Genomic DNA, 27,800 nt, shown 5'->3' with positions numbered 1-27,800 from the left:
TAACTCTGGTTATTTAAGTTCCCTGTTTTCTTGCATTCAGTGCAAAGTCTTGTTTGCCTTGTCAACATTTCTGAGCGTTATTTATCTATCCTGTTTTCCCTGTGTTTGGACTCCTGCCTGTTCCTCATAATCCCAGCCTGCTTCTGAGTTTTGTGGATGTATTGGATTACCCCTCTGCCTATCGGATTTACTTAGTTTGCCTTTTCTGGACTGTTCGCCTGTGTACTGAACTATTGCCTGCCTTTTTGTTTATCCCTCTGCCTATTGGATTTACTTAGTTTGTCTGATATTTTTTTCAGAACATATAATGCAGAAAACAATGCTTTAGAATTGGTGTCATAGTGTAGTTTGTCCAGCAGAGCGTGCTCCGTCTCCATTGTTTACAGAGCTGACTCTGAGCTGACGGTGGCTCTGCAGACAGGGCGGAGTTCAGCAGTTTCATCACGGTAAGTCGCTATCTAGTTTGTGAAATACATATTGGAAAGTTAATAAACAATGACCCCATCATTTTCCCTTTTCAGTATCACTAATATAAACGTTAACCCTGTCCCTGACAACCGTGTCACTCATGTTTATCTTTGCTATAGTTTGTCAGTGCAGTCAGTAATGTAGCAGATTGAAAGGTAAACATCAGAGCATCTTTTTGCAGCTCAGTAGACAACAGTGCAGTGGTGGATTATGTCTGTTGAGTGTTGATTTCACGCTGTGTTTTTACCTAGTTAGTGAAACACAATGCTGGAAAGTAAAATAAACAATGTCTGTCTTTTACTTTCCGTGACAACGAGCTTATAGCTAATTACGTAGCTACTTTCATTGCTGTCAGCTGAGTGGAAGCTAATGTGTAAACATATATTCACCAACAACTTTTTTGTTCAGGATTCGCAGTTTGGTACCCCCTTCAACTGAACAATTCCAGTCGTTGCATTTACAAAATGTAATATTTAAAAGTCTGGTTTTCCACCTGAACTTGTATAGCAGAATACAGTGTAACACTGCTGCCGCTGTTTCTCTTGTCTCGGCAGTATTATAATAGTCAGCATTTGAATTATACTAAACAGTAATACTAATGATTATTTAGCTATGTTTTATTTTTATTTATTCTTGTTGTGATATAAATAGGACCCAGATGCAGGAGTAAAAATATAACCATGTTTAATGAGTGAAAAGTTCAGGTGAAAAAAGATGAAGATGAATGGAACAGTCCAGAGAAGAGGTGGAAGATGAAGGTGGAGGACTCTGACGGCGGCAGCTGCAGCGGGGAGAGAGTAGAGGTAAAGTATATTCCAGGGTGTGAGATTGCAACGACTGGAGCAGAGCGAAACAGAGGTGAGAAATCCTGGTGAATGGAGCTGATAGTAATCACTGGAGCACAGGAAAATAAGCAAAAATATCCAGACTAAAAATACAGAGAACAGCGTGAGAACACAAGTAACAAAGCACACAACAAAAGAACGATCCAATACTGAACTCGCACAAAAGGGCTGCTTATAAGGGAGAGAGAAGATAGTGTGTAGGTGCCGAGCTAATCAAGCAGCAGCTGGTAATGAGCATTGCTGGGCAACGCTGCCATGTGATTAACTCTGCACCAGCAAAAACAGGAGGGAGACACACAGAAACAAACCAGCGGAATGAATCCTCCAATGACAATTCTTTATTTTAATGGTCAGCATTTGACTGATACTAAACAGTAATATTGATGTTTATTTAGCTATTTGTTTTATTTGTATTTATTCTTTATTTAAATGGTCAGCAATTGACTTAAACATCAGTACTGTATGTTTAGTATAAGCTATTTATTGTATTTTTATTTATTCTTTATTTTCTCAGTGTTCATTTCTAGAATTTGTTGACAATGTATAATAATAATGTAAAATATTATTTGATAAAAATGTTTTTTTAAGAAAGCAGCCTTCTGAGTACCTTTGCATAGACATATCGGTGCACAATCCACACAGAAAATGTCTGTTTTTATTCCAGCTCAAAAATTAACTATATCGGCCACCATATCAGTAATCTGTGAATTTTCCCGCTCTAAAATTGGTATTGGTCTTAAAAATCCCATATCGGTCGGGCTCTAGTCTCAACATGCATTTTTGTTCTAAAATTAAGTTCTTTTTAACTTGTCATGGTGTTTAAAATATGCCGGTCCTGCGCGAGACACTGAAGAAAAAGCGAGATGCGGTGCAAATGTCAAAGACATTTGTCCATCATGTGTTTAAACAATGGGGAAACAGAACAGACCTTCTCAAAAATACATGCGGTGTGAACAGCCCCTGACTCATCCGCTCGAGCGTGTCTGTGAGTGAGAGCGCATGCACGAAACAAGTTTGGTAAGCCTGTTTATTTTTTCAATAATTACAAACCCGACCTGATCCCGAAGTCCTACTTGAACCCCGTCGGGTTCTCGGGTCGCGTTGGGCCCGGGTCGGGTTGCAGACTTCTAGTCTGTACACACCGTGGATCAACTCAAAACAAGCATGCACTGAGATGACTTAAGTGAAAAATATTAATTTATTCATTAGACTTATTCCTTGAACATGTTAGACTGTCATTCCTCATTGAATTTTATCCTGACTTCTGAAGAACATCTCAAGTTGACTCTGGCATTGTCAGTGGGCACCACATATGATGACATATATATGATGCAGGTTCAAGTATCGGACTTTGCTGCTATAGGTAAGTCAGTGGTTATTCTTCATTATTAATATTGGCTGCCTTGTTGATGGAAAAACAAATCATGCATATTCATGTTATTGATTATTACAAATATGATGTGAACTACTTTGTAAATATCTATTTGTTTACAATGTTGTTTTGACATGAGTGTTGTACAGTAGCTAGCATGACCTGTAATGTCTCTTGTATGCAGTGTGTGGCTTATTTGTATGGAATGCATAGCATTGCAGAAGAGAAAATGGCTGTGAGAAAAAAGTAATGCAAAAGTAATGCTTTACTTTCCATAAAAAATAACTTAAGTAACTTTTTTTAAGGAGTAACGCAATATTCTAACGAGTTACTTTTAAAAGTAACATTACCCAACACTGGTTGCTGGTGTCATGATGAAATGAGTCCACCCATGAAATCTAGTCCTCAGGGGATAACCGTTTGTAATGCCTGGTCAAAAACCTATTGTGTTATCGTGACTGCTTTGAAACTGAAAATAACTATACATATGAAAAGAACTTGACTGGCTTCACATAATGAACATTTATTTAAATAAAACAGTGTGCATTAAAGACATGTTTTAGGAAAGTTGTTTTTAAATGTACACAAATCTGCTCAGGAAAATAAAAAAATTGAGGGAAAACACTGATGCGGCAAAACATTATGACCACTCACAGGTGAAGCAAATAACGTTGATCATCTCTTAACAAGGCCACATGTCGTCGAGGTCTGGATAGATTAGATGGTAAGTGAACAACCAGTTCTCGTAGTCAACGTGTTGAATGCAGGAGAAATGTGCATGTGTAAAGACCTGAGCGACTTGGCAAGGGCCAAATTGTTATGGCCAGATGACTGGGTCAGAGCATCTCTGAAACGGCAAGGCTTTTGGTGTACTGCTGGTCAGTAGTGGTGAGTACATATTGACAGTGGTCCGAGGAGGGACAAACTGCAATCCGGCAAAAGGATGTTGGGCGCCCAAAGCTCATCGATGCGTGAGGGCAATGAAGCGATCCCATCTGGTCCGAACCGACAGAAGGTCTACTGTGGCACAAGTCACAGAAAATTTTAATAATGGTCACAGGAGGAATGTGTCACAACACACAGTGCATCGCACCCAGTAGCTGCAGACCAGTCAGAATTCCTATGATGACCCCTGTCCACCATCAAAAGTGCCTACAACCGGCACACGAGCGTTGGAAGTGGAAGTAGGTCGTCTGGCCCGATGAGTCCCGTTTTCTTTTACATCATGTGGACGGTCGTGTACGTGTGCACCGTTTACCTGTGCAAGTGATGGCACTAGGATGCATTGTGGGAAGATGACAAAGAGGGAGTGTGATGCTCTGGAAATGTTCTGCTGGGAAACCCTGGGACCGGCCATTCATGTGGGCATCAATTTGACATGTGACACCTACCTAAACCTCATTGCAGACCAGGTACACCCCTTCATGGCAATGTTATTTCCTGATGGCAGTGGCCTCTTTCAGCAGGATAATGCGCCCTGCTACACTGCACACATTGTTTGGTAATGGTTTGAGTAACATGATGAAGAGTTCAAGGTGTTGCCCTGGCCTCCAAATTCCCCAGATCTTAATCCGATTGAGCATCTATGGGATGTGCTGAACCAACAAGTCCGATCCACGGTGGCTCCACCTCGCAACTTACTGGACTTGAAGGATCTGCTGCTAATATCTTGGTGCCAGATACCCCAGGACACCTTCAGGGGTCTTGTAGAGTCCATGTCTTGGTGGGTCATTGCTGTTTTTGTGGCACACGGAGAACCAACAGCATATTAGGCAGGTGGTTATAGTGTTTTGGCTCATCGGTGTAAATATAAATACAGTATTTAAACTCTACAGAAATGTCAGCTGTTCCCTCATAATTGCTGGTGTGCATATAAGATTGTATGGTGCATAAATGTGTAATACATTTTGTAATATTGTGATTCAGTAATTCTGTAGTGGATATCTTTCAAAATGTAAGCTAATTGAAAAACACACAGAAAAAGAAATGTTTCATTTAACAGTCTATAGCTTTGGTTATATACTACTTTCTGCAACATGATCAGTCATAACATTTTGTAGTTACAGTTATATCGACAGACATCAAAAGGTTTTTTGTAGGATTTCTACTCGGGCAGTGAATACAGTACCCATTAAAAGTTCTACAGTGGCAAAAAAAAGTGTGAACCCTTTGGAATTACTTGCTTTTATGTATACATTTGTCTTAAAATCTGGTTTGATCATCTAAGTTACAATAATGAACAAACACAATCTGTTTTAACTTATAACACACAAATTATTGTATTGTACTTGTACATATTGAATACATCATTCAGACATTCACAATGTAGTTGGAAAAAGTATGTGAACCCCTAGGGTAAGGATTTAGCAAACCTGGCATCCAATTAATGAAACGAGATTGGAGGTGTGGTTTAGAGCTACTTTGACTTATAAAATGCACTCAAACATTTTGAGTTTGCTACTCACAAGAAGCATCTGTTGATGTGGACCATGCCTCGCAAAAAAGATCTCAGAAGACCTACAATCAAGAATTGTTGCTTTGCATAAAGCTGGAAAGGGTAACTACAAATTTATCATGAAGAGCTTAGATATTGGAGAAATGTGTCTAATTGGAGACATATTGGAAAAAAATGGAGACGATTTAGTACTATGGCTACTCTCCCTAGAAGTGGCCGTCCAGCCAAGATTACTTAAAGGACACACAGCAGAATGCTCAATGAGGTAAAAAAAGAACCCTAGAGTGACAGCTAAAGACTCTAAAGAATCCTTAGAACTGCTTAACATCTCTGTTCATGAGTCTACCGAAAACCTTAAACAGGCATGGTGTCCATGGCAGGACACCACGAATGAAGCCGCTGCTTTCCAACAAAAACATTCCTATGTGCCTGAAGTTTGCCAAAGACCACCTTGACACTCCACAACGCTACTAGGAAAATGTTTTGTGGACTGATGAAACTAAGGTTGAATTGTTTGGGAAGAACACGCAGCACTACGTATGGTGTAAAAAGGGCACCACATACCAACATGAAAGTATCATCCCAGTGACGAAGTACTGTGGAGGGAGCATCATGATTTAGGGCTGCTTTGGGGCCTGGACCACTTGCCATCATCAAGGGACAAATTAATTCCCAAGTTTATCAAGATATCCTGCAGGATAATGTCAGGGTGTCTGTGCACCAGCTAAAGCTCAGTAGAAGTTGGGTGATGCAGCAGGACAATGATCCTAAACATCAAGTAAATCCTCCTACAGAATGGCTTAAAAAATCCACCTTTTGGAGTGGCCCAGTTAGAGCCCAAACCTTAACCCAATAGAGATGCTGTGGAATGACCTCAAGAGAGCCGCTCACACCAGACATCCTAAGAATATGGCTGAGCTGAAGCAGTTCTGTATGGAAGAATGGTCCAAAAATCCTTCTGAGTGTTGTGCAGGTCTAATCTGCAGCTACTGGAAATGCTTGGTTGTGGTTATTCCTGACAAAGGAGGATCAACCAGTTATTAAATCCAAGGGTTCACTTACATTTACCACATTACTGTGAATGTATAATGGGATGTGTTCAATAAAGACATTAAAGATAATAATTATTTGTGTGTTGTTAGCTTAAGTTAACATTGTGTTTGTCTATACATGTGACTTTGAAGATAAGATCACATTTTATGACCAATTAATGCAGAAAACCAGCTAATTCCAAAGGGTTCACATGTGCCACTTTATGAGCTAATGGAATCGCTATGACGTCAACGGGGGACTCTATTTTTCGGACAGACTCGTTTGATCACAACACAAGCTTTCTGCCACCGCTTACTGCAAATGCACTGACATTTTTGTAAACAATGGGATTGGTGTATACCAACTCAAATTCAGAACCAATGCACTGTGTTGTTGACAGCTACTTTCTAGCACTCATGTGAATCTCCACACATGAAAGAAGAGCACTCCTGTGCTGTGATTGCGGCTGTGTGTGAATTTTCAAAATCTTGGTCCATCTAGATCAAGTGGTAGAGGCTGTGCTAGAGGAATTTGCAAAATTTAGTCAGAACATTTACAAAACACAGTCCCGAACCTTGCAAGCTTTGTCAAATCTAGCAACAAAAAAAAAAAAAAAAAAAAAAATGTATCTTGTAAAAACAGAGTGGGGCAGTGGTGGCTCAGCGGTTAAGGCTCTGGGTTACTGATCAGAAGGTTGGGGGTTCAAGCCCCAGCACTGCCAAGATGCCACTGTTGGGCCCTTGAGCAAGGCCCTTGACCCTATCTGCTCCAGGGGTGCTGTATCATGGCTGACCCTGCACTCTGACCCCCAGCTTGGCTGGGATATGTGAAAAAAAGAATTTCACTGTATATATGCAAATGTATAATGTGTGATAAATAAACAAAATTATAAAAAAAATTATAAAAATTAGAACCACAGAAAGCCACAAGGGACAAAAAAAGAGTTAGTTCACCCAAAAATGAAAATTCTCTCATCATTTACTCACCCTCATGCCATCTAAGATATGCATAACTTTCTTCTGCAGAACAAAAAAGAAGATTTTTAGAAGAATACCTCAGCTCTGTAGGTCCATACAATGCAAGTGGATGGTGATCAGGCATTTGAAGCTCCAAAAAGTAGATTAAGTCAGCATAAACAATCCATTATAATCCAACTCTTTTTTTTTTTTTTCACTGTACATCTTGACAGCAGTCTCCTTGGCAATCATGATTTCAAGCTCGATAACACTTCCTATAGCGCCATCTAGAGCTCTGCGAATGCGTCAAGCACTAGGAAGTGTAATCGAGCTTGAAATCATTACCATGAGACTGCAATGGCAAGATGTACAGTGAAAAGGGAGTTATATTTTGGTCTGTTCTCACCCAAAACCAACTGGACCTCTTCAGAAGACATTGATTAAACCACTGGAGTAGTATGAATTACTTTAATGCTGACTTCATCTACTTATTGGAGCTTCAAAGGCCTGATCACCATTCACTTGCATTGTATGGACTTACAGAGCTGAGATATTCTTCTAAAAACCTTTGTTTGTGCTCAGCAGAAGAAAGAAAGTCATACACATTTGTGATGACACGAGGGTGAGTAAATGAGAGTATTTTCATTTTTGGGTGAACAATTCTTTTAAGTATCACATTTTAAAGTACGTTAAAGACTTGCATCTTCTGATCTTTGAGTGTATTTGAAATTGTGACAAAAGTTAGTGGGAACTTTTAGTTTTATTTTCAGTAATATTTAAAGATTTGTTATAAAAATGACACCTCACAGACAAACATTTAACCTTTTATTACAAATCGTATTATATTCCGATATTACATCAAAGGATGGCCCCATACGTATCCACAGAGGTCTGGGCTAAACCCCGAATATCCACTGACTCTAGAAACCACCCCTGCTGATCGCAGTGTTGTTCCAGAACCAACAAAGATGTCCTATTTGGATAAATCACATTAAGTGACAGGCAGCTGAGAATACGTAACACTTGCCAAATGAAAATAATATGGAACAAATACTTTAATTGATGTTCCAGTCATTGTCATTGTCAAACAAATGGTTCATTTGATGTCAAATAGACTGTGACATTTTTTTTTATTTTTTTATTTTAAACTCCACGCTGAGCAATTTGTTGTAAGCAAATATGTTTCAAGCACTGTGCAGTGTAAGCAGCATTTATGCTGCCTTCATGTGCTATCGGAATTATCCTACTTCCCACTTCTGAATTGGTAATTAAAAGTATGTTGTGTTCACATGCTTTGTTGTTGGAAAGAACAGGAAAAATGGATGACAGCAGGTTCATTCATACATATTTCTTGTGGAACTTTTATTTTGACACCATAATACATATTACTCGATTAGCTTGCTGACGATAATGGAATTTGGTCAAATACAAGCTATTTTCACAGTGTGAAAATGTACAAAATGTATCAAATGGTTGCTGATATACATCAATTAATTTGACAGAAACTGCATGCGATAACAATTAGCTGTATTTAGAAAAATTAACAAGAAACCATATTCTCCTCCGTCATGTTGAAAGTTTACAACTCCTCCCATCTCGGAAACTTGGGTATCAAAATTATCTCAGAGTTTCCCAGTCATAATTACCACTTGAGGTGTTTTTTATGTGCAACTTCCGAGTGGGAAACTCATATTTACGATAATTCCGATAGCACATGAAGGCAGCAACAACCCCAATTCTGAAAAAGTTGGGACAGTATGAAAATTGCTAATAAAAACAAAAAGTAGTGATTTGTAAATTATATTCACCCTTTGCTATATTGAAAGCACTACAACTACACATTATATGATGTTTTACCTTGTGAATTTCATTGTTTTTTTTTTTTTTTAAATGTAAAGTAATTTCAAATCAGATGATTGCAACATGCTCCAAAAAAGTTGAGACGGGCAATTTAAGACTAATAACAATTTGATGAGTTAAAATAACAAGGTGATGTGAAACAGGAGATGTTAAACAGGTGAGGCAATCGTGTCATAGTATATAAGGAGCCTCCAAAAACAGCCTAGTCCTTCAAGAACAAGGATCATTTAGAGACTTGACAATTTGCCAACAGATGCTTCAGCAAATAATCCAGCACTTTGAGAACAATGTTCCCCAAAGACAAATTGGAAGGATTTTGGGCATTTCACCCTCTACAGTGCACAATATAGTTAAAAGATTCAAGATCTTGGTGCGTGAAGGGCAAGACAAAAAGCACTTCTGAATGCGTGTGATCTCTGATCCCTCAGACGTCACTGTCTTAAAAAACATCATTCATTTGTAACGGATATCATGAACATGGGCTTGGGATTACTTTAGTAACCTTTGTTAGTCAACACCACTCGCAGCTGCATCCACAGATGCAAGTTAAGACTTTACTATGCAAAGCAGAAGCTCATACATCAACACTGTCCAGAAGCGCTGCCAACTTCTCTGGGGTAGGTCTCATCTTAGATGAAAAGTAGAACAGTGGAACTGTGTTTTTTGGTCCAATGAGTCCACATTTCAAAATGTTTTTGAAAAACACATCCATTGTGTTCTCTGGGCCAAAGAGGGAAAAGGACCATCCAAGCTGTTATCAGCATCAGGTCCAAAAGCCAGTGTTTTTATGGGCCAGGGGTGTGTCAGTGCCCATGGCATGGGTAACTCTCATATCTGTGAGGGCACCATTAATGCAGACAGATATGTAAAATTCTTGGAGCAGCATATACTGCCATCCAGCACCATCTTTTCCAGGAACGTCCCGGAAATTTCAGCAGGACAACTTCAAACCACATACCGGCCGAATAAGCAGAGAGTGCGGGTGCTAGATTAGCCTGCCTGCAGTTCTGACTATCTCCATTTGAGAATGTGTGGTGCATTATGAAGCACATAATATGGTAACAAAGACCCCGTACAATTGTGCAGCCGAAGACCTGCATAATGGATGAATGGGGGGAAATTCCACTTTTTAAACTTAACACGCTTGTGTCTTCAGAGCCAAAATGCTTGTGTCATTAGAAGAAATGCTGATGTCTCACAGTGGTAAATACTCGACTGTCCCAACTTTTTTGGAGTGTTGCAATTATCTGATTTGAAATTACTGTACATTTAAAAAAAAAAAAAAAAAGCCAATGAAATTCACAAGGTAAAACATCATATAATATTTAGTTGAAGTGTTTTCAATATAGCAAAGGGTGAATATAATTTTTGCTTTTATTAGCATTTTTCTTACTGTCCCAACTTTTTCGGAATTGGGTTTGTACATTCACTATACAATTTTTTACCTTTTTGCTCACATAAAGCACACATTCAGAAAACAAGACAATATACAGAAAAAAAGACAGTATACAGAGACATTTAGATAAAGACTGGCAGTTATACAAAGTTTAAATAATAAATTCTTTGTGCTTATGGCTTATGCTAAAAAAAATATCATGGCCAATATTGTTCAGTCCTATAAATCAAACTCACAATCAATTAGCAGTGGAGTGTTTAAATAAAAGATTTTTGCCTTTTAGTATACAAATATAGATACACACACTTAAAATGTGCAGATTCAATATTTGTATTTATTTATTTTTTATTTATTTTTATTTTTTTATCGGTAAATGACAGAATTTTCGGTAAATGCAACCCCTGAATGGGAACATGCTAGCCATTCAATTTCTGACTTCCTGAGACCACCTGCAACTGACTAGCAAGCATTGCATTATGGTTTACTATTAAGGGCTGGCTTTCTAATATGTCCCACCTCACTTCCTGTTTCAATAGGAAAAACGTCAACACAGGACACAAAATTGTGCTTATCAAGCCATTTCATGGGGGCATGAAATGGTATTGAATGTGACATTGCATTATACTGACAGAAATGTCAACTTTTACTTTATGAACACAGTTTTGATAACAAATATAAATCATTTGACATTTTATTGTGATGTTCTAGCATATTTGTTAATTGTTTAAATATCCTTTTTCATCTGCTTTCAAAGCCATTGCATTGGCGTAGATCATGTCTGATTTTTCATAGCGAGCCTCTGTCTTGGGCTGCAGGGTGTCCATGATGCACTGGTGCAGAAACACATATTGAGTCTATAAAAGACAGAAATGACAAACATGAGACAGTTGAAGGTGTCTACCATGGCTACACATCTACCTTATTACCCATTTGTAATAATAAAATAAATCAAAACATACAATAGTGCAACATTACAGTGCAGCAGTAAACTGTCTGGTATAGTTCGATAGTATGTAGCTGTATGTGTGTATCAGTATGCTATGTTATCTGATAAGTAGTTTTAGTTTAGTCTCAAAGTTTGTAGTGAAACAATCATAACTGTGTAATTTTAATCATGCAACCTCATCTGTCAGCATGATGCCAGTGAATCACGTTCAGTCTTTTTGTACGTTACGTCATTGTTTTGGTCGATGCTCGCTCGCTCGCGTCCCTATGTAGTGTGTGCACGAGCGTGAGCACGAGCAACAGGTAGCTGGCTGCAGTTCACTTAACGGCAACAGGTGTCATTAATAACAAGGGCTTCTGAATCTAACATACTGCACCTTTAAAGAGGACATATTATGCCCCTTTTTACACAATGTAATATAAGTCTCAGGTGTCCCCAGAATGTGTCTGTCAAGTTTCAGCTCAAAACACCTCACAGATAATTTAATCTACCATGCCTTTATACTCCTGTTTTGTTGCCCTGTTCCAAAGGGCTGTTTTAGTGCCTGTAGCTTTAAATGCAAAGGAGCTGCTGCTCCCCACACCCCTTTCTGGAAGTGAGTTGTGCCTTTTCTGCTGGTGCCATGGATACCCCGGCGACAACAATGCAGGAGAACTTAAACAGTTAAAAAATTATAAATAACACGGAGAACACACTAAGCCAATTATCTTACTGTATTGTGCATAGCAAATTTCGAGTTATGAAATATGAACAACAGCTATAGTTGTCGAAAATACCACTATCGTTTCATAATCGGTTTTGAAATAATGACTGGTTTTATTAAATCTTCATTGCATGACCACTCAAGCAGGACTGTGGAGGACACCAATCATTTTATATTGTAACGGAAACAGAGTTTCAGCTTCATTGTTATGGAATAAGGTAGTTAGGGACTAGTCCCCTGTATAACTAACAGCATTAGTCTGTAATAATCGCAAGTATCACAACTTATATTGGCCTGATTTGATTTTGTTTTTGTTGATGAATAAATGACAACTGGCAACAATGTCTTTGCATTTTGTACATCAGGGATATTACAATATTAATGATAACTAGGGCTTTTTAAAAAAATTTTAATCAAATTAATTACACGGTATGCCGATTAATTAAGCGAATGAATCGCAATTAATCGCATTCATAAATATTTGCTGAGAAAGACCCTCAAATAACAATAATCTAAATATATAATTAATAAATAATTATAAATAGTTATATTTAAATAATTATAAATAAAATACATACAGTATGTATTCTAAAATAATAATAATATACATTATTTGGCACACAAGTAAAGCATGAAAAAAGACAATACAAAAAGTGGCTTTAGAATGCAATATATTGTTTATTTCCATATTATTGAAATAATATAAGCCTATCATTGGCCTACAGTTCAGTGCTTTGTTTACAACAGAAATACAGCGCTGGCCGGAATTAATGATTTAAAGTTAAAAACGTTTTAATTATCGATTTGTTTCTTACACAAACTTATCAATTTGATTCAGAAGACATTCATTGATCAACTGGAGTTGTGTGGATTACTTTTATGCTGCCTAAATATGCCTTTTGGACCATCAAACAGCCAGCAGCGTCACGGCACCCATTCACTTTCATTGTATGGACAAACAGAGCTGAAATTAGGGCTTGACATTAACACCCGTCAACCCGCCAAATGCAGGCAGAAATTGGGTTTGGCGGGTAACTCCATCACCCTTACTAGCCACTTTAGCGGGTGGCTGCAGATGAAGCAAATTTAATTGTATTCATCTCACGTTAAGCGCCTTATAAGCCGTAAATATGTCACATCTGACACGTGCATTTTCACAGGGCGAATGAAGCGTGCTTTCACTTAAACCGCCGCAGCGCACATCAGTGTGCTCCAGAGATAGAACCATAGCTCAGCGCAGAGCAAAACGTGTGATTCAGTCAGGTTATCGCGGCGGCCAGCAGAGACCACAAAACTAATGTAACGCATTAATATTAACTTCTACTGAGAGAAGTCAAACCTGTCAAACTGCCAAAACAGCCCTGATATTAAACAGCACTGATGAGGTAAAGAGACAACCGTGTAAGACAACATTGATTACAAGGTTTTTAAAATACATATCATCATTCAAACTAAAATGTTTTTAATGCAGTAACACTAACTGGTATCTGGTATAGATGCATATTAAATCAATTAGGGCAAATATATGTAAGACTTAACTGATTAATATTATTCTGTCATCATTTTCTCACCTTTATCTTGATCCAAATCTATAGGACTTTCTTCCATGAATGGAAAAAAGATTAATGTATTTTTCCATTTATGGAAAAAGGTGCAATGAAAGTTAGTGGTGACTGAGTTTAATCAATCTAACATCTCTTTTTGTACTCAGTGGAATTAAAACTGTGAAAGTTATAGTTAAAGGTTTAGGCTATAAGTCTTTTCATTAACTAGATTTTTATTTTTATTTATTTATTTATTTATTTTTTAAGAAAGACTATACATTAGCATCACCACAGTAATAATGTGGTTTGATTGTTGCTTTATTACAAATGCCACGGTTAAAAAATGGTAAACCCAATGGTAAACTTTTATGAAGGCAAGTGTTTGGTTAAAAGGGTTACCATCTGGGCTTCCATGGACAATGGACAGTTTGCCTTCAGATATAAAGGTGACTTAAATCACCTGTGTCCTGCTGAACTCATATCATTCTCTTTCAAATAAAATGTCCAAAGAAATGCATGCAGTTACAGTCTCCAGTTACCTTTATCAGTTTTGTGGGGCAGGGGACTTTGGCTAGTGAAAACGCTGAGTGGCTAGTGACTTTGGAATACCACCAGCCACAGTGGCCAGTGAGCCAAAAAGTTAATGTCAAGCCCTGGCTGAAATGTGCTTATAAAAATCTCAATTGCAGTTCTGATGAAGAAGGAAAGAAATACACATCTGGGATGGCTTAAAGGTGAGTAAATCATGAGACAATTATAATTTTGGTGTGAACTAATCCTTTAAGTACACAAGGTCTTGTACCTTTATTTTTTGTATGATTTTCAAATAATTTTTGCTTCAGATCAAAGTTTGTAATGTTGCGATTCACCTCGGAGCTCGTTTGAACTTTTTTATGAAGGACTTTGAAGCCAAGTCAAGTCATTTTTATTTATATAGTACTTTTCACAACACACATAATTTCAAAGCAGCTGTACTGAAAATTATGCTTCAAAGGAAAAAGCTGTAATATAGTAATGTCTTCGAGTCATAATAGTGCGGTTTATAAAAAAATTTAATGACTGTAAATTGTGCCTTAAAATAAATATATAATAGAAAATAATTATATTTATATTTAGACCCCCAGTGAGCAAGCTAAAGGCGACTGTGGCAAGGAACACAAAACTCCATAAGATGTTGCTTAAAGGAGAAAAAAATAACCTTGGTGGAAACCAGGCTCACTGTGGGGGCCAGTTCCCCTCTGGCTAACAGCATGAATATAATGTCAATATTAGTTATTTATGTGTAGTACAAGTCAAGATTTAAAATTAGTAAACTAAGTAAGTGTTAGGGGCCATTGTTTAAACAAAAAGATGTTGTATTAACTGTAAGATTAATGACTAAAGTCTTAGAATTTACATTCTTAATTAACTGCGGAAGTGCAAACAGATGCATTGTCTATTGTTAATTGGCTGATGAAGGCTGCAATTAATTTATTATCTATGTATTCCATTTTAAGACTGTAGTCCATCCTTTGACCAAGGTGATGCAGGCAGAGGTCAGTAAGGTCCACTGCAGTTCGACTGTAAACTTGTGGCAGATTAATTTCCGGTGGATTATCATCAAGAAATCTCTTTTGTCAACTGTTTGACTTTTTTTTTTTTTTAGGCTTTATTGGGATATTATGACCTTTTCATAGCACAGCAGAAGCATTTCTGAATATCAGTGACATTGTTTTCAGCTACAACATTCCATAACATTGTAGTCTTATATTCCTGATTGCTTGTATCAACATGCATTGAAAACAGAGCTTCACCTCAGTTTGCACCATGAATGGTCGGCTGAGTCTCATGCGATGGACAAATGCTGCGATGCCCACAGCCTTATCTGTCTGCAGCTGTTGTAGCAGGACGTCCAGAGCAATCAGTGTTCCAGTGCGGCCCACTCCAGCACTACAGTTATCAACAACATTTACAGTTAATGATGATCATTGTGGCAATATTGAAGGGAAACATTGTATTTGTTCTTAAATATTTGGCCTTTGCATTAATGTTCATTCTTCATGTTGCTGTGCTGTGTATTGATTATTGATCCAAACACTCGCTTTACTTGCTCCGCTATTGTGCAGCTCGCGCTCCTGTTAAATTTGCAGTTAAATTGCAAAGCAAAATGTAAACAGATTATATATATATTTTTTTGTAATTATCATTAGTATTTGACTGATTTTCAAATAGTTTATTATAAAAATCTCAGCAGAGTTAGATTTTCTTATACAAGAAAGAAACTCTGAAGGGGACATTAGTGAATGGTATCACCTGTGGTTAAACACTTAAGGTGAATAGTGTACTATTCCTAAATAATATTAAATTACAATATGTATATGTTAACAAACAATATGTCTTGGTAGAACAAACTGCCCACTAAACATGTTAATATTAAAAATTTGCCCAAACCCACTAAAGGCCTTTTCACACCAAATGCGATGTGATTATGAGAGGTGAACCATTGACGAATGGCCCTTTCCCATAGAAAGCTAAGCAAATGTTTGCCGTTAGCACATTCACGCCTTTACAATAGACCCTTTTCACACTTCAGCATTTGTGAAGCCAAAGTCGTCATAGTTGGGTATGGCCGCTACGAGGTGTATGTGTTTTCACAGTCCATAAAGGTTTTGCCTGCATTTATGTTTTGAGATGTTGACCGCATCATCCATCAATGATTAAATCTAAACTCAACAAAGGTTACAAGTTGTTTTTTGAGGGTTATCTGCATGAATACAAAGGTAAGTCGATAAAAACAAATTATTTTTGAGAGGTTAGCAGGCATATATTTATGTATTGAAGGAACGATCTACAAATGTGTCTGCATAAACTGAAAAATGCAGAAAAGAGGGCGCAGTTAACAAATACGCGAGTTGTACTTGGTGAAACTAATACCTGATGGGGGTGACGCAGGATCTGAAGGAATGGAGAGACCCATGTTGCGCTCCATCCGACTTCTAAACCTGTCAAACACTCACTCTCGTGTCTGTTGTGATGTGTAATCATTCCAGTGCAACCATGAGGTTACAGCTGGGGAGTAATGGAATACATGTAACGGGAATACGTATTTAAAATACAAAATATTAGTAACTGTATTCCACTACAGTTACAATTTAAATCATTTGTAATTAGAATACAGTTACATTCAAAAACTATTTTGATTACTGAAGAGTGTAAAGACGGGCTGACGCTGGCAATGACAAAGACGATAATGATGGACTAAAGAACCTAAGTGCAATTTTATTATCAAAAGTGAGACCAAATAAACCCTAACTACAAACATGAATAAAACATAAACATGAACTTGACATGACATGATCTATCTCACAAAGTTACATTAACACAATACCTGACAATGGACAATGGCAAACATTAGGGTTTAATACTTGGACATGGAAGAACACATAACAACGATAACCAATGAACACTAAGAACTCTAAACAAGATAACAAGACAATAAACCAATAAAAACAGGACACATGAACATGGAGGGAAACATGAAATCACATGACCAGGGGACCACATGACAAGGAACTAGATTTTCAAAATAAAATAAAAACATGAACCAACAGAATAAACATGACAAAGAGATTACTTTGCATTTTATTGTCATTTGTTTCATTTAATATTTAGTTCTTTCAGATGGAAAACATTTATACATATAAATGATGCAATCCAAAGTGCATTCGAACGCAGTGAAACACTTTCTTATGATGTGTTACATTCATACGAGCAGACAGAGATGTACGTTTGGAGCAGAAGAAATAGAAATAAACCTTGTGTAAATTGTCAGCTTTATGCTAAGATAAAATGCTATTTCTAGCCATTTTACATGCACATTACCAGACACGATCATATTTTTATCAAGAAAATTCAAGTTGTATCATAATTTATTTTTTCTAGTAAGATCTTTGATATTAGGGCAAAACTCTTATTCTTGATAATAATTTTTGTATTGTTTTCCTGTAAAGATATCTAAAAATCCTTATTTGATTGATCTTGTTTTAGAATCAACACTGCATAAGATATTTAGGTTTTCAGAGAATGTATTTTTAACATGTGTATTTTGTCTTACTGTCCTGGCAGAGTTTTTATAGTTAAAACAAGTGAAAAAATCTACCAGTGCTGAAGAAGTAATCCAAAGTATTTAGAATATATTACTGACCTTGATTAATCTAACGGAATACATTACAAAATACATTTTACAGCATGTATTGTGTAATCTGTAGTGGAATACATTTCAAAAGGAACCCTCCCAACCCTGATTATTGGTCAGGGCTTTCATTTGGCGGGCAAAGAAAAAAATTCTACACACTCACCGTAAAAAAAAACCTTCGCTTTGTCGCTGCACGTTACGGTGCGAATGTTCGCTCCAGGTAAGAACGCTCTATAGTTTCGATTCAAAATGCTGACCGCTGTGAAAAATTGCACCGAACTGAATTCGAGTTTGGTGTGCAAAGGCCTTAAGGTATGCTTACAAAAATCATTCTGTGTTCCTTGCAAAGCCTGGTTCTTGAATGTATGAAAGTTGAGATTTCTGATATGAAAGACACTTTAGATTAAATGCCTGTTAGAACATGTTAATTCATATGTATACTAGTGTGAAAACAAAATACAATATATAAACATCTTTTTCAACATTTTATCACATCAGTGTTACAGAGGACACTTTAAAGAAGAACATTAGCCTGAAACTTAAACATTGATTTGTGAATGAAAAACATAATTTTTGGCAGTAAGTGTTTAACCTTAATTTTTCTGAGTTCTGATGTCCATTATATATATAAAAAATCTTGTCATGTGTCTCAGGAGTTTGAATGTCTTTGAACAGATCAAAGGGTTCTTTTTTTAAATGAGGTCATTGTGGTGGTCACCTGCAGTGTACAACAGTTGGTCCAGCAGAGGAAGAGCTCTCGATGCGTTGACGAACGAGTTCTCTGAATTGGATCAGCTCCTCTGTGCTTAACGGAACACCATGATCCGGCCACGCCGTGAAGTGACAGTGTCTCAACATTCGTGTCTCAGAGGTGTTTTTCTATAATGCACAAAAATATTAATGACAGAGGTAGATTGTCTCATGCTTACCTTACCAACAGAAATGCTGCTTTGAGAGACATTTCAAGAACTAAAAAGTTGTTACATTTTACTGGAATGATGGAAAAAAATATTTCAGCTCACATTTTTGACAGTAAATTCTCGCAGAGTCCAACTTCGAGCTTTTTCTTCAGATGTGACTGTGACCAGCAGGTCTCCATAGAGACACGGTGTATAGTCCAGGGGCCAGTACTGCTCACACTTGGTCTGGAGAAAGAATACGAAAATTAAAAAAACAATCAATCAATTAAAATCACATTGCACTAGCACAACACATAACACAGTGCATAATAACATTTAAAATTAATGCACAGAGAAATAGAAAATTATATTCAGTGCATACTCTTAAATATTTATACACTGTGTATTTTATCAAACTTTCAGAAAAAGCATGAAGAATTAGCTTTCTGAAAATTAAAATTCTTACCTGCTCATCACATCTGAATCATGTGATATATTTCATGTTTTCTAAATTCATATGGAAGTTTTGTGTGGGTAACCGAAATTGCACATGTTGTCAGCCACTGACTGTTTCTTGTGAGACACAAAGTTTTATTCCTAGGGTCACTTGATGCTCTGAAAACCAAATCCTCCCTGCATTCACATTTAAATCTCAAAACATTTTATATCACTTTGGAGACATTTTACACTGGATGCTTATTTTTAATAAAAACTGATCTTTCCAAGGATTAATCGCGATACTAGTTGGGTGATACCACCTCGTACAAACGAGGGGGGGGGGGGGGGGGGACTTCAGTTTTTTGTTTGATTATGACAGAGTCACAGTCACAATTGCAAGGTATCTCATACAAAATTATTTTCATCATTGATAAAAAATATATAAACAAGGACAGATGCATGATTGGGGGAAACAATGCCTTCTACATTTGTCAAAATTTAGTATATAGCACTGGGTGCTGTATCCAACAATACAATGCCATTGACTTGTCACTAAATTAAACATGCAACGTGATGAGGTCATGTGACAACAATGTAGAATTTAGCTTGAAACATTTATCCTTATATAATGTGTACCGTTTCATATACTATTTAAACTAGGCAGTATACATTGTATACTACATAGTATCCATTCTGAATGTTGTCTTACCCTTCCACTCTCAATGCAGTTGGTTACCATAACGATGACCTGTGATCTTTTCTCCCAAATCATTCTCCAGAAATCATTGATGGTGGTGGGGAGGGGGCCTTGAGTAGCGATGTACTGCCTGTTAGCACTGCCAAAACCCTTACACACACACACACACACACACACACACACACACACACACATATTAATTCTACAAATATGCATGGCAGGATTTGGTTTAATCCATTGGGAATTGTTTAGATGGTAAAAATGGTTGGTGGGGATAGAAAAATAAGAGGGATTTGTGCCGCAAGCTGAGCAAGCTAGGGAAGTTTGAGAAGTGTAACTTGAAACAAATTTGAAGCAAATTTTGTTTACAGAGACAAACTTTATTTTTCTTTCAAATTAAAAAAATTAATCAACCAATTAATCATGCACAATAAGACCAGGAATGTGTATTTGTAAAGTAAATAGAGTGATTTGGATTTATATTGACTTTAATGTGCAATGCTGTACTGTAGCTGGTCTGAGAGTGTGTAGTCGTGTTGACAGTAGTATGGAGTATGTACAATACGTATACAGTGTGATACTCACAGGCATGTAGTTGGCATTAATATAATCAGAATCTCCCTCATCATGTATAGTGAGATGCACTCTAGAACAGTCATCTAAAGACAGAGAAAGGGACAGGATAACTTTTATCAAGATCAAAATAATTTTGTCATAATAACTGGGTAAGTACATATGAAGGTCTATGAAACACTCACAGGCTAGAACATTGGAGAATCGGTTTTTGTTCTTGTTTTCAGGCAGGAGAGCTACACATTGAGACTGTTCAACACCCACTGAACTCAAGTCCTGTCAAAAACATATTAAAAAAAGATATAATAAAACAATCCCAATGTTCAGAATTAACCTGATGATTAGTAGAGAGGCATATTTTACACATACAATTTTTATATTATGCAACAACAGTCTAAACTAGCTACACAGAATACAAACAGGGATAACTATCGGTTATTAGAAATAATTTATTCCTCTTTTTTCCCCCTCATAAATAAACCTCATCAGGTGAAAATATATACATACACTATATATATATATATATATACAAAACTTTTCATCTGGTGAATATATTGGCTATAAAAAGCTTAACTTGTTAAATAAGTACATACTGAATATTGTAACAGAGCTAAGACACTGTTATTTTTAAATAAATGTCCCTGGTGTATTTCAGGCTTGTTTATAGTTAAAAATCCCACATTATGCACCAAATATTAATTTTCTTGTTATTATTAGAATTTTGGCTGCACAATATACTGCTTTTGGGATTTTATTCATTTTTTACTTTTCCACCACCTTAGTTAACAGTACTGGCAAAATACACTTTTGGTCGACCTCTAAAAATAACTTCTATATGCTAGTACTTACACTCATACAGTATATTTTATTTTTGTCCATGCCTACCTCATATTCCTCACTGAAACCTCTGTTCTCATCACGACTCATGTTTTGAAAGTGTTCAGGGAATTTCTCCAGGGGAATTTGTCTGAAAAACATTTCACAATTATTAGTTATTATATCAACAAAGTCATAAAACATTATAGACAAGTGTCCCCAAAAGGTAACTGGACACTTAAAACCACACTTTAAAATACCTGAATGTCATTGCACTAGAAATAAATAGAACGAAGTATAGAACAAGGCCCTTATTAAGCAAAAAAAAAAAAAAAAAAACACAAAAAGAAGTATAGATGGGTTTGTTATGTGTGGTGGGTTTGTTATCTGTTGTCTAATTTCACAACATTCTGAAATTTGTTATGTGACTTAAGTGCACAAATACATTTGAGTCCACTGTATTATTTAATATTATCTATATAATGAAGTCACACATACTTGTACTTGTTATTAGCTACTTTTTTTGACTCCACGGGCAGTTTGGTCCCTCTAAAGGCAACAAAAAATAAGATGGGTCATTACTCATTTTTAAGTATTAATTTGTACAACTCTTGTAACATTTTATCATAAATGAAACCTTAAACCCATAATCTTTCAAACACAGGCAATAAAATAAATAAATAAATTAATTTAAAAAAATCATACCTAGTGAGCTTTGGTCTGCGGAACCATATAAAGACCGCAACACAAATAATGATAAGCAACAGGAAAAACACAAGCACACCTGCAATAACTCCTGTGAAAAACACACACAAACAAACACTGAACATGAATAATATTAATATAATTTGGCTCAGACATAGGTCTATCAAAGATTTAAAGGAATATTCCAGGTTAAATACATCTGTGATCAGCACAGAAAATTATTCTGACTCATCCCTCAGTTTAAAAAAATAACAATGGGAGTCTATGCGGCAAGTGTACCGGAGGTTTAAAAAACAGAAATGTGCAGCTGTTATTTTACGTTGAGGCACCTAAATTAATTATTCAGTCAAATGCTTATTATTTGATCTGTACATTTTTCTAAATGTTCTTTTTGAGGTGGGGCTGCTTTTCTAGGCAAATGATCTTCAGATTATGATTTTCCAACATGATTCCAGTAGGTGGAGTTTGCTCCATATAAACATCCTGTGGAATAGTAACATTTCAACCCTTAACACTGCATGATTATCAGTAAAGCAAAGTTATGGGGTTTACTGGATTTAAAACACAGAACTGGTTAGCAGAAAGTTGCCGGTGTGATCCCCACAGCCACCACCACTGAGTCCTTGAGCAAGGCATTTAACTCCAGATTTTTCTGGGGGGATTGTCCCTATAATAAGGGGACTGTAAGTGGCTTTGGATAAAAGCATCTGCCAAATGAGTAAATGTACAACATGAGTCGAAATTTAGAGCATTACTTTGCACAGACAAGGTTGGTAAGTGATTTTATAATACGTGTCTCCTGCTAACACATCATTTTTAAGTGTCATGGTTAAACTTTCAAACAGTGTGATAGATGCATATGTATATTAAATGTTTATAGAGCTATTCAGTCATGGCGCCAATTTGTAGGCCAACCCAGAAGGCTAATCCACCATGGGTTCCCTCTGTGACTTTTACAATAGGATTTTCGATTTGATAAGGGTAACATTAATTCAGGTGACTTTCATGTTTGTTCTGCAACATAAATTACACACAGTATACCTAAAATGTGAATTTTAAAACCACTGTGCTGCTATCCTATCGCTACATAAGGACTACTCTAATGTATCAAGCATGGACACTTGCATCTTTGTGGTAGTTGTAGTCCTTATTTATCAACTTGTTAGCAACAAATGGTTTACATACTTAAGGTTGTCTCTGCAAATTAAACTAGGAGAATAGTATCATAATACTGAATAAATTACACATATCACTTTCAAATTGTACTTAAGCCAAAATGTTTCTTCAGATTTAAAACACTATATGGAAACAGCAAACAGACATGGCTGTTTCATTGTGTTTCATTAATATGAAACATTTATTGTAGTACTTCTTTGATTTGTATCTGTGATATAAAATACACGTGTGACACTGTAGCCCCTTCCACACATGCAACCTGGTAAATTGCAGTAAAATTGTTGGATAGCCTCTACTGGGAAATGTACCTCATCTGCTATTTACACATCCAGATGTGTTTTTTTCCGTTTTGCGACCATTCTCACATCAGCACCAAAATGCCATTAAACTCTGAGATGTAGTTCGTTATTTTATCAGTCAACAAATTTCTTCATCTGCTCAGATGAAGAGAAGCACATTTAGGCTGGATTACACTATACCACTTCTAAAATCTGAACAGAATCTAAAAATACTAACCGACTGTGTAAATGGCATCAAACAAAAACTGGTCATCACACACAAAACGACTGTGGAACATTCCGGCTGTGCAGTCGATCTGATCACAAACTCATGTGGAAACACACAGCACCGTTCTAGGATATACATTACAGATGTAATCAAACATCTATGTATGGGAGTGCTGCCGTTGATGTTGCTGCTTCTCTGTTCTGAGAGAGTATTTCAAAAGAAATAGGCTGAATGCATTTGGGTGTGGTCTTGGGTGGAAAGACGGAGATTGCGACGTGTTGGAGTTGAGTGGCATTAAATGTTTTCTCCATTTTGAGCACTTGTTCGCCATCTCCATTTCTTTGTGGTCCAGTGTTCAGTCCCACAAGGCTTATTCCTGATTATTACAGCCCAAAATGACTGAATTTGCTGCGTATTTTCTCAACTATTGCGATGCAATTTGCGTCTTTTTTAATTTGTGTAAATGACATTGTATATGCAATTACATGTAAACATTTTAGAGCACAATAAATGAATATGCAGTAAGCAAGCATCCGTCCATCCATCTTCTATAGCCGCTTGTCCTATGCAGGGTCGCGAGTAGTGCTGGATCCTGTCCCAGCTGTCTCGGGCCGAAGGCAGGGAAACACCCTGGACAGGTGGCTAGTCCATCAGTCCAGGGCTAAAACACACAGACATACACATTTACACTCACACTCACACCTATGGGCAATTTAGAATGTCCAATTCACTTGACCTGCATGTTTTTGGACTGTGGGGGAAACTGGAGCACCAACCAACATGAACATGGGGAGAACATGCAGTCTCCACACAGAAAGGCCCTGGGAGAGCTGGGACTCGAACCAGGGACATTCTTGCTGTGAGGCAACAGTGCTACCCACTAGGGCTGTCAAATTCAAATTTGAAATGTGAATATTCGTTGAATTTAAGAAAAAAAATGCACATTCGAATGCTAAAACTGTGCATTCGAATTTTGAATGTGTGCCAAGAACTGACGATGACTTCAGATCGATCGCATTCTTGCTCTAAAAAGGCTAGACACAGTGCAACAAATACAGTTTAACAGAAAGCAGATGTCTCAAGATGCTTTTTAAAGTAATTTTTATTAGACACAGCATCTAAAAACAGCACTCCTGCACGAGACGCTAAATAAACAAAATAAAGCAAAACAAAGACGTTTGTCTAGCACGCGTTTACAAAGAAAAACAAATGGATGGTTGCAAAAGCGACGAGTTCGTTGTGAACAGCCCCTTACAGTAGGTGGCCATTGCGTCTTGCTCTCTTATTAGTGTCTCTCAGATCAAGCAATGACTTTTTAAACGCTTTGTCAGGAAATACAGGTGCATCTCAATAAATTAGAATGTTGTGGAAAAGTTCATTTATTTCAGTAATTCAACTCAAATTGTGAAACTCGTGTATTAAATAAATTCAATGCACACAAACTGAAGTAGTTTAAGTCTTTGGTTTTTTTAATTGTGATGATTTTGGCTCACATTTAACAAAAACCCACCAATTCACTATCTCAAAAAATTAGAATATGGTGACATGCCAATCAGCTAATCAACTCAAAACACCTGCAAAGGTTTCCTGAGCCTTCAAAATGGTCTCTCAGTTTGGTTCATTAGGCTACACAATCATGGGGAAGACTGCTGATCTGACAGTTGTCCAGAAGACAATAATTGACACCCTTCACAAGGAGGGTAAGCCACAAACATTCATTGCCAAAGAAGCTGGCTGTTCACAGAGTGCTGTATCCAAGCATGTTAACAGAAAGTTGAGTGGAAGGAAAAAGTGTGGAAGAAAAAGATGCACAACCAACCGATAGAACCGCAGCCTTATGAGAATTGTCAAGCAAAATCGATTCAAGAATTTGGGTGAAATTTACAAGGAATGGACTGAGGCTGGGGTCAAGGCATCAAGAGCCACCACACACAGCCGTGTCAAGGAATTTGGCTACAGTTGTTGTATTCCTCTTGTTAAGCCACTCCTGAACCACAGACAATGTCAGCGGCATCTTACCTGGGCTAAGGAGAAGAAGAACTGGACTGTTGCCCAGTGGTCCAAAGTCCTCTTTTCAGATGAGAGCAAGTTTTGTATTTCATTTGGAAACCAAGGTCCTAGAGTCTGGAGGAAGGGTGGAGAAGCTCATAGCCCAAGCTGCTTGAAGTCCAGTGTTAAGTTTCCACAGTCTGTGATGATTTGGGGTGCAATGTCATCTGCTGGTGTTGGTCCATTGTGTTTTTTGAAAACCAAAGTCACTGCACCCGTTTACCAAGAAATTTTGGAGCACTTCATGCTTCCTTCTGCTGACCAGCTTTTTAAAGATGCTGATTTCATTTTCCAGCAGGATTTGGCACCTGCCCACACTGCCAAAAGCACCAAAAGTTGGTTAAATGACCATGGTGTTGGTGTGCTTGACTGGCCAGCAAACTCACCAGACCTGAACCCCATAGAGAATCTATGGGGTATTGTCAAGAGGAAAATGAGAAACAAGAGACCAAAAAATGCAGATGAGCTGAAGGCCACTGTCAAAGAAACCTGGGCTTCCATACCACCTCGGCAGTGCCACAAACTGATCACCTCCATGCCACGCCAAATTGAGGCAGTAATTAAAGCAAAAGGAGCCCCTACGAAGTATTGAGTACATATACAGTAAATGAACATACTTTCCAGAAGGCCAACAATTCACAAAAAATTTTTTTTTATTGGTCTTATGATGTATTCTAATTTTTGGAGATAGTGAATTGGTGGGTTTTTGTTAAATGTGAGCCAAAATCATCACAATTAAAAGAACCAAAGACTTAAACTACTTCAGTCTGTGTGCATTGAATTTATTTAATACACGAGTTTCACAATTTGAGTTGAATTACTGAAATAAATGAACTTTTCCACGACATTCTAATTTATTGAGATGCACCTGTATGTTCAACTTGGAAATGCGTGTCTTGAGATCCTCGCGTTCGGTTCCATTCTAGTGTGTTCGTCTGCTTGAACAGCCCCTGGCCTGAGCTCAGAGTCTGAGCCGCTTCACCACCGACTTCTGTCTGGGAATATTGCTACCCTACATCCAACTGTAATGAATAAAAAACTATGTGGTATTTTGCTGTTATTATAGCTTGTGTCTGGGGTAGTATACTGTGGCATCAGTGCAAGTGTGGACTGCCTATTGAAGCGTTTCCCCCCCTCATTTTACTTTTGAATTAACATTTGAGAATAAGGACCGACTAAAACTTTTTATTAATTTATTTTATGCACATTAGTTGAAAATGAAATGCTCTTTTTTTAACAGCCAGGAATGTTCTTTGCAATAATATAACAGTGCTGTACGGTTTATGTTTTTATTGCGCTCTCTTGTGGACTAAGGAAACAACATCAGTTTAAGAATCAGCTGACTTTAAAATTAGAATATTATCAAATTTTTTATATTAAAGGTAAAAATTCTAATTTAGTTTCTCTGCTCAATTGTACAGAATAGTAACCCTACTACCCACTGAGCCAGTTAGCAAGCAAAAAATAATAAATACACACAAAAATACCATACATTTATGTGAAACCTGTGATATGACTATTGGAAGACCCTTCATTATTTTTGTATAAAAATGTTCTGCAGACAATGCACGAAAACTTAAAATATACCTACAATAAAAACTAAAAACACAAATGAGGATTCAATAATTAGGGGTGTTGCGATTATTACATTATTTGATACAGAAATCTGATATATGGCGGTATACTTTACAGACAAATAAAATTATAGTTAATATATTTTAGCATTTATGTATATATTCAAATTCCTTAAGTATTTGGAAAATATATATGTTACATATATGAAAATCTTTTTAATACTTTGAAATATATGTTGAATCTATGTACATATATGTGACCTTTTTAAATCAGTGCAAACCATATATAAACATATACACTGATGAGCCAAAACATTATGACCACCTGCCTAATATGCTGTTGGTCCTCCACGTGCCGCCAAAACAGCACCGACCCACCGAAGTATGGACTCCTGAAGGTGTTCTGTGGTATTTGGCACCAAGACATAAGCAGCAGATCCATCATTGTGAGGTGGAGCCACCGTGGATCGGACTTGTTGGTCCAGCACATCCCACAGATGCACAATTTGATTGAGATCTGGGGAATTTGGAGGCCAGGGCAACACGGGCAGGGGTCATCATGGGCACTCTGAATAGTCTGCGGCTACGTAGCCCCATGCACAGCAGGGTGCATTG

General features: G+C 37.2%; 1 protein-coding gene across 1 annotated transcript in view; it reads right to left on the bottom strand.

Moving 5' to 3' along the window:
• Positions 1–10,401: 10,401 nt before the first annotated feature.
• Positions 10,402–27,800, bottom strand: part of LOC127432009 (receptor-type tyrosine-protein phosphatase H-like) — a 48,602-nt gene continuing 31,203 nt past the window's right edge. The window contains exons 8-17 of the mRNA XM_051682738.1: positions 21,880–21,970; positions 21,673–21,723; positions 21,244–21,325; positions 20,544–20,634; positions 20,371–20,444; positions 19,798–19,935; positions 18,774–18,896; positions 18,470–18,630; positions 15,371–15,506; positions 10,402–11,238 (exon numbers count right to left, since the gene is read on the bottom strand). Of these exons, the coding sequence (XP_051538698.1) occupies positions 11,101–11,238; positions 15,371–15,506; positions 18,470–18,630; positions 18,774–18,896; positions 19,798–19,935; positions 20,371–20,444; positions 20,544–20,634; positions 21,244–21,325; positions 21,673–21,723; positions 21,880–21,970 (1,085 nt within the window). The 3' untranslated portion in view covers positions 10,402–11,100. The remainder of the gene's footprint in view (positions 11,239–15,370; positions 15,507–18,469; positions 18,631–18,773; positions 18,897–19,797; positions 19,936–20,370; positions 20,445–20,543; positions 20,635–21,243; positions 21,326–21,672; positions 21,724–21,879; positions 21,971–27,800) is intronic.

This window comes from Myxocyprinus asiaticus, chromosome 41, assembly GCF_019703515.2.
Source record: "Myxocyprinus asiaticus isolate MX2 ecotype Aquarium Trade chromosome 41, UBuf_Myxa_2, whole genome shotgun sequence".
Classification (NCBI taxonomy): Eukaryota; Metazoa; Chordata; class Actinopteri; order Cypriniformes; family Catostomidae; genus Myxocyprinus; species Myxocyprinus asiaticus.
Note: the sequence above shows the minus strand (reverse complement) of the source record. Positions and strands in the feature narration are given on the sequence as shown.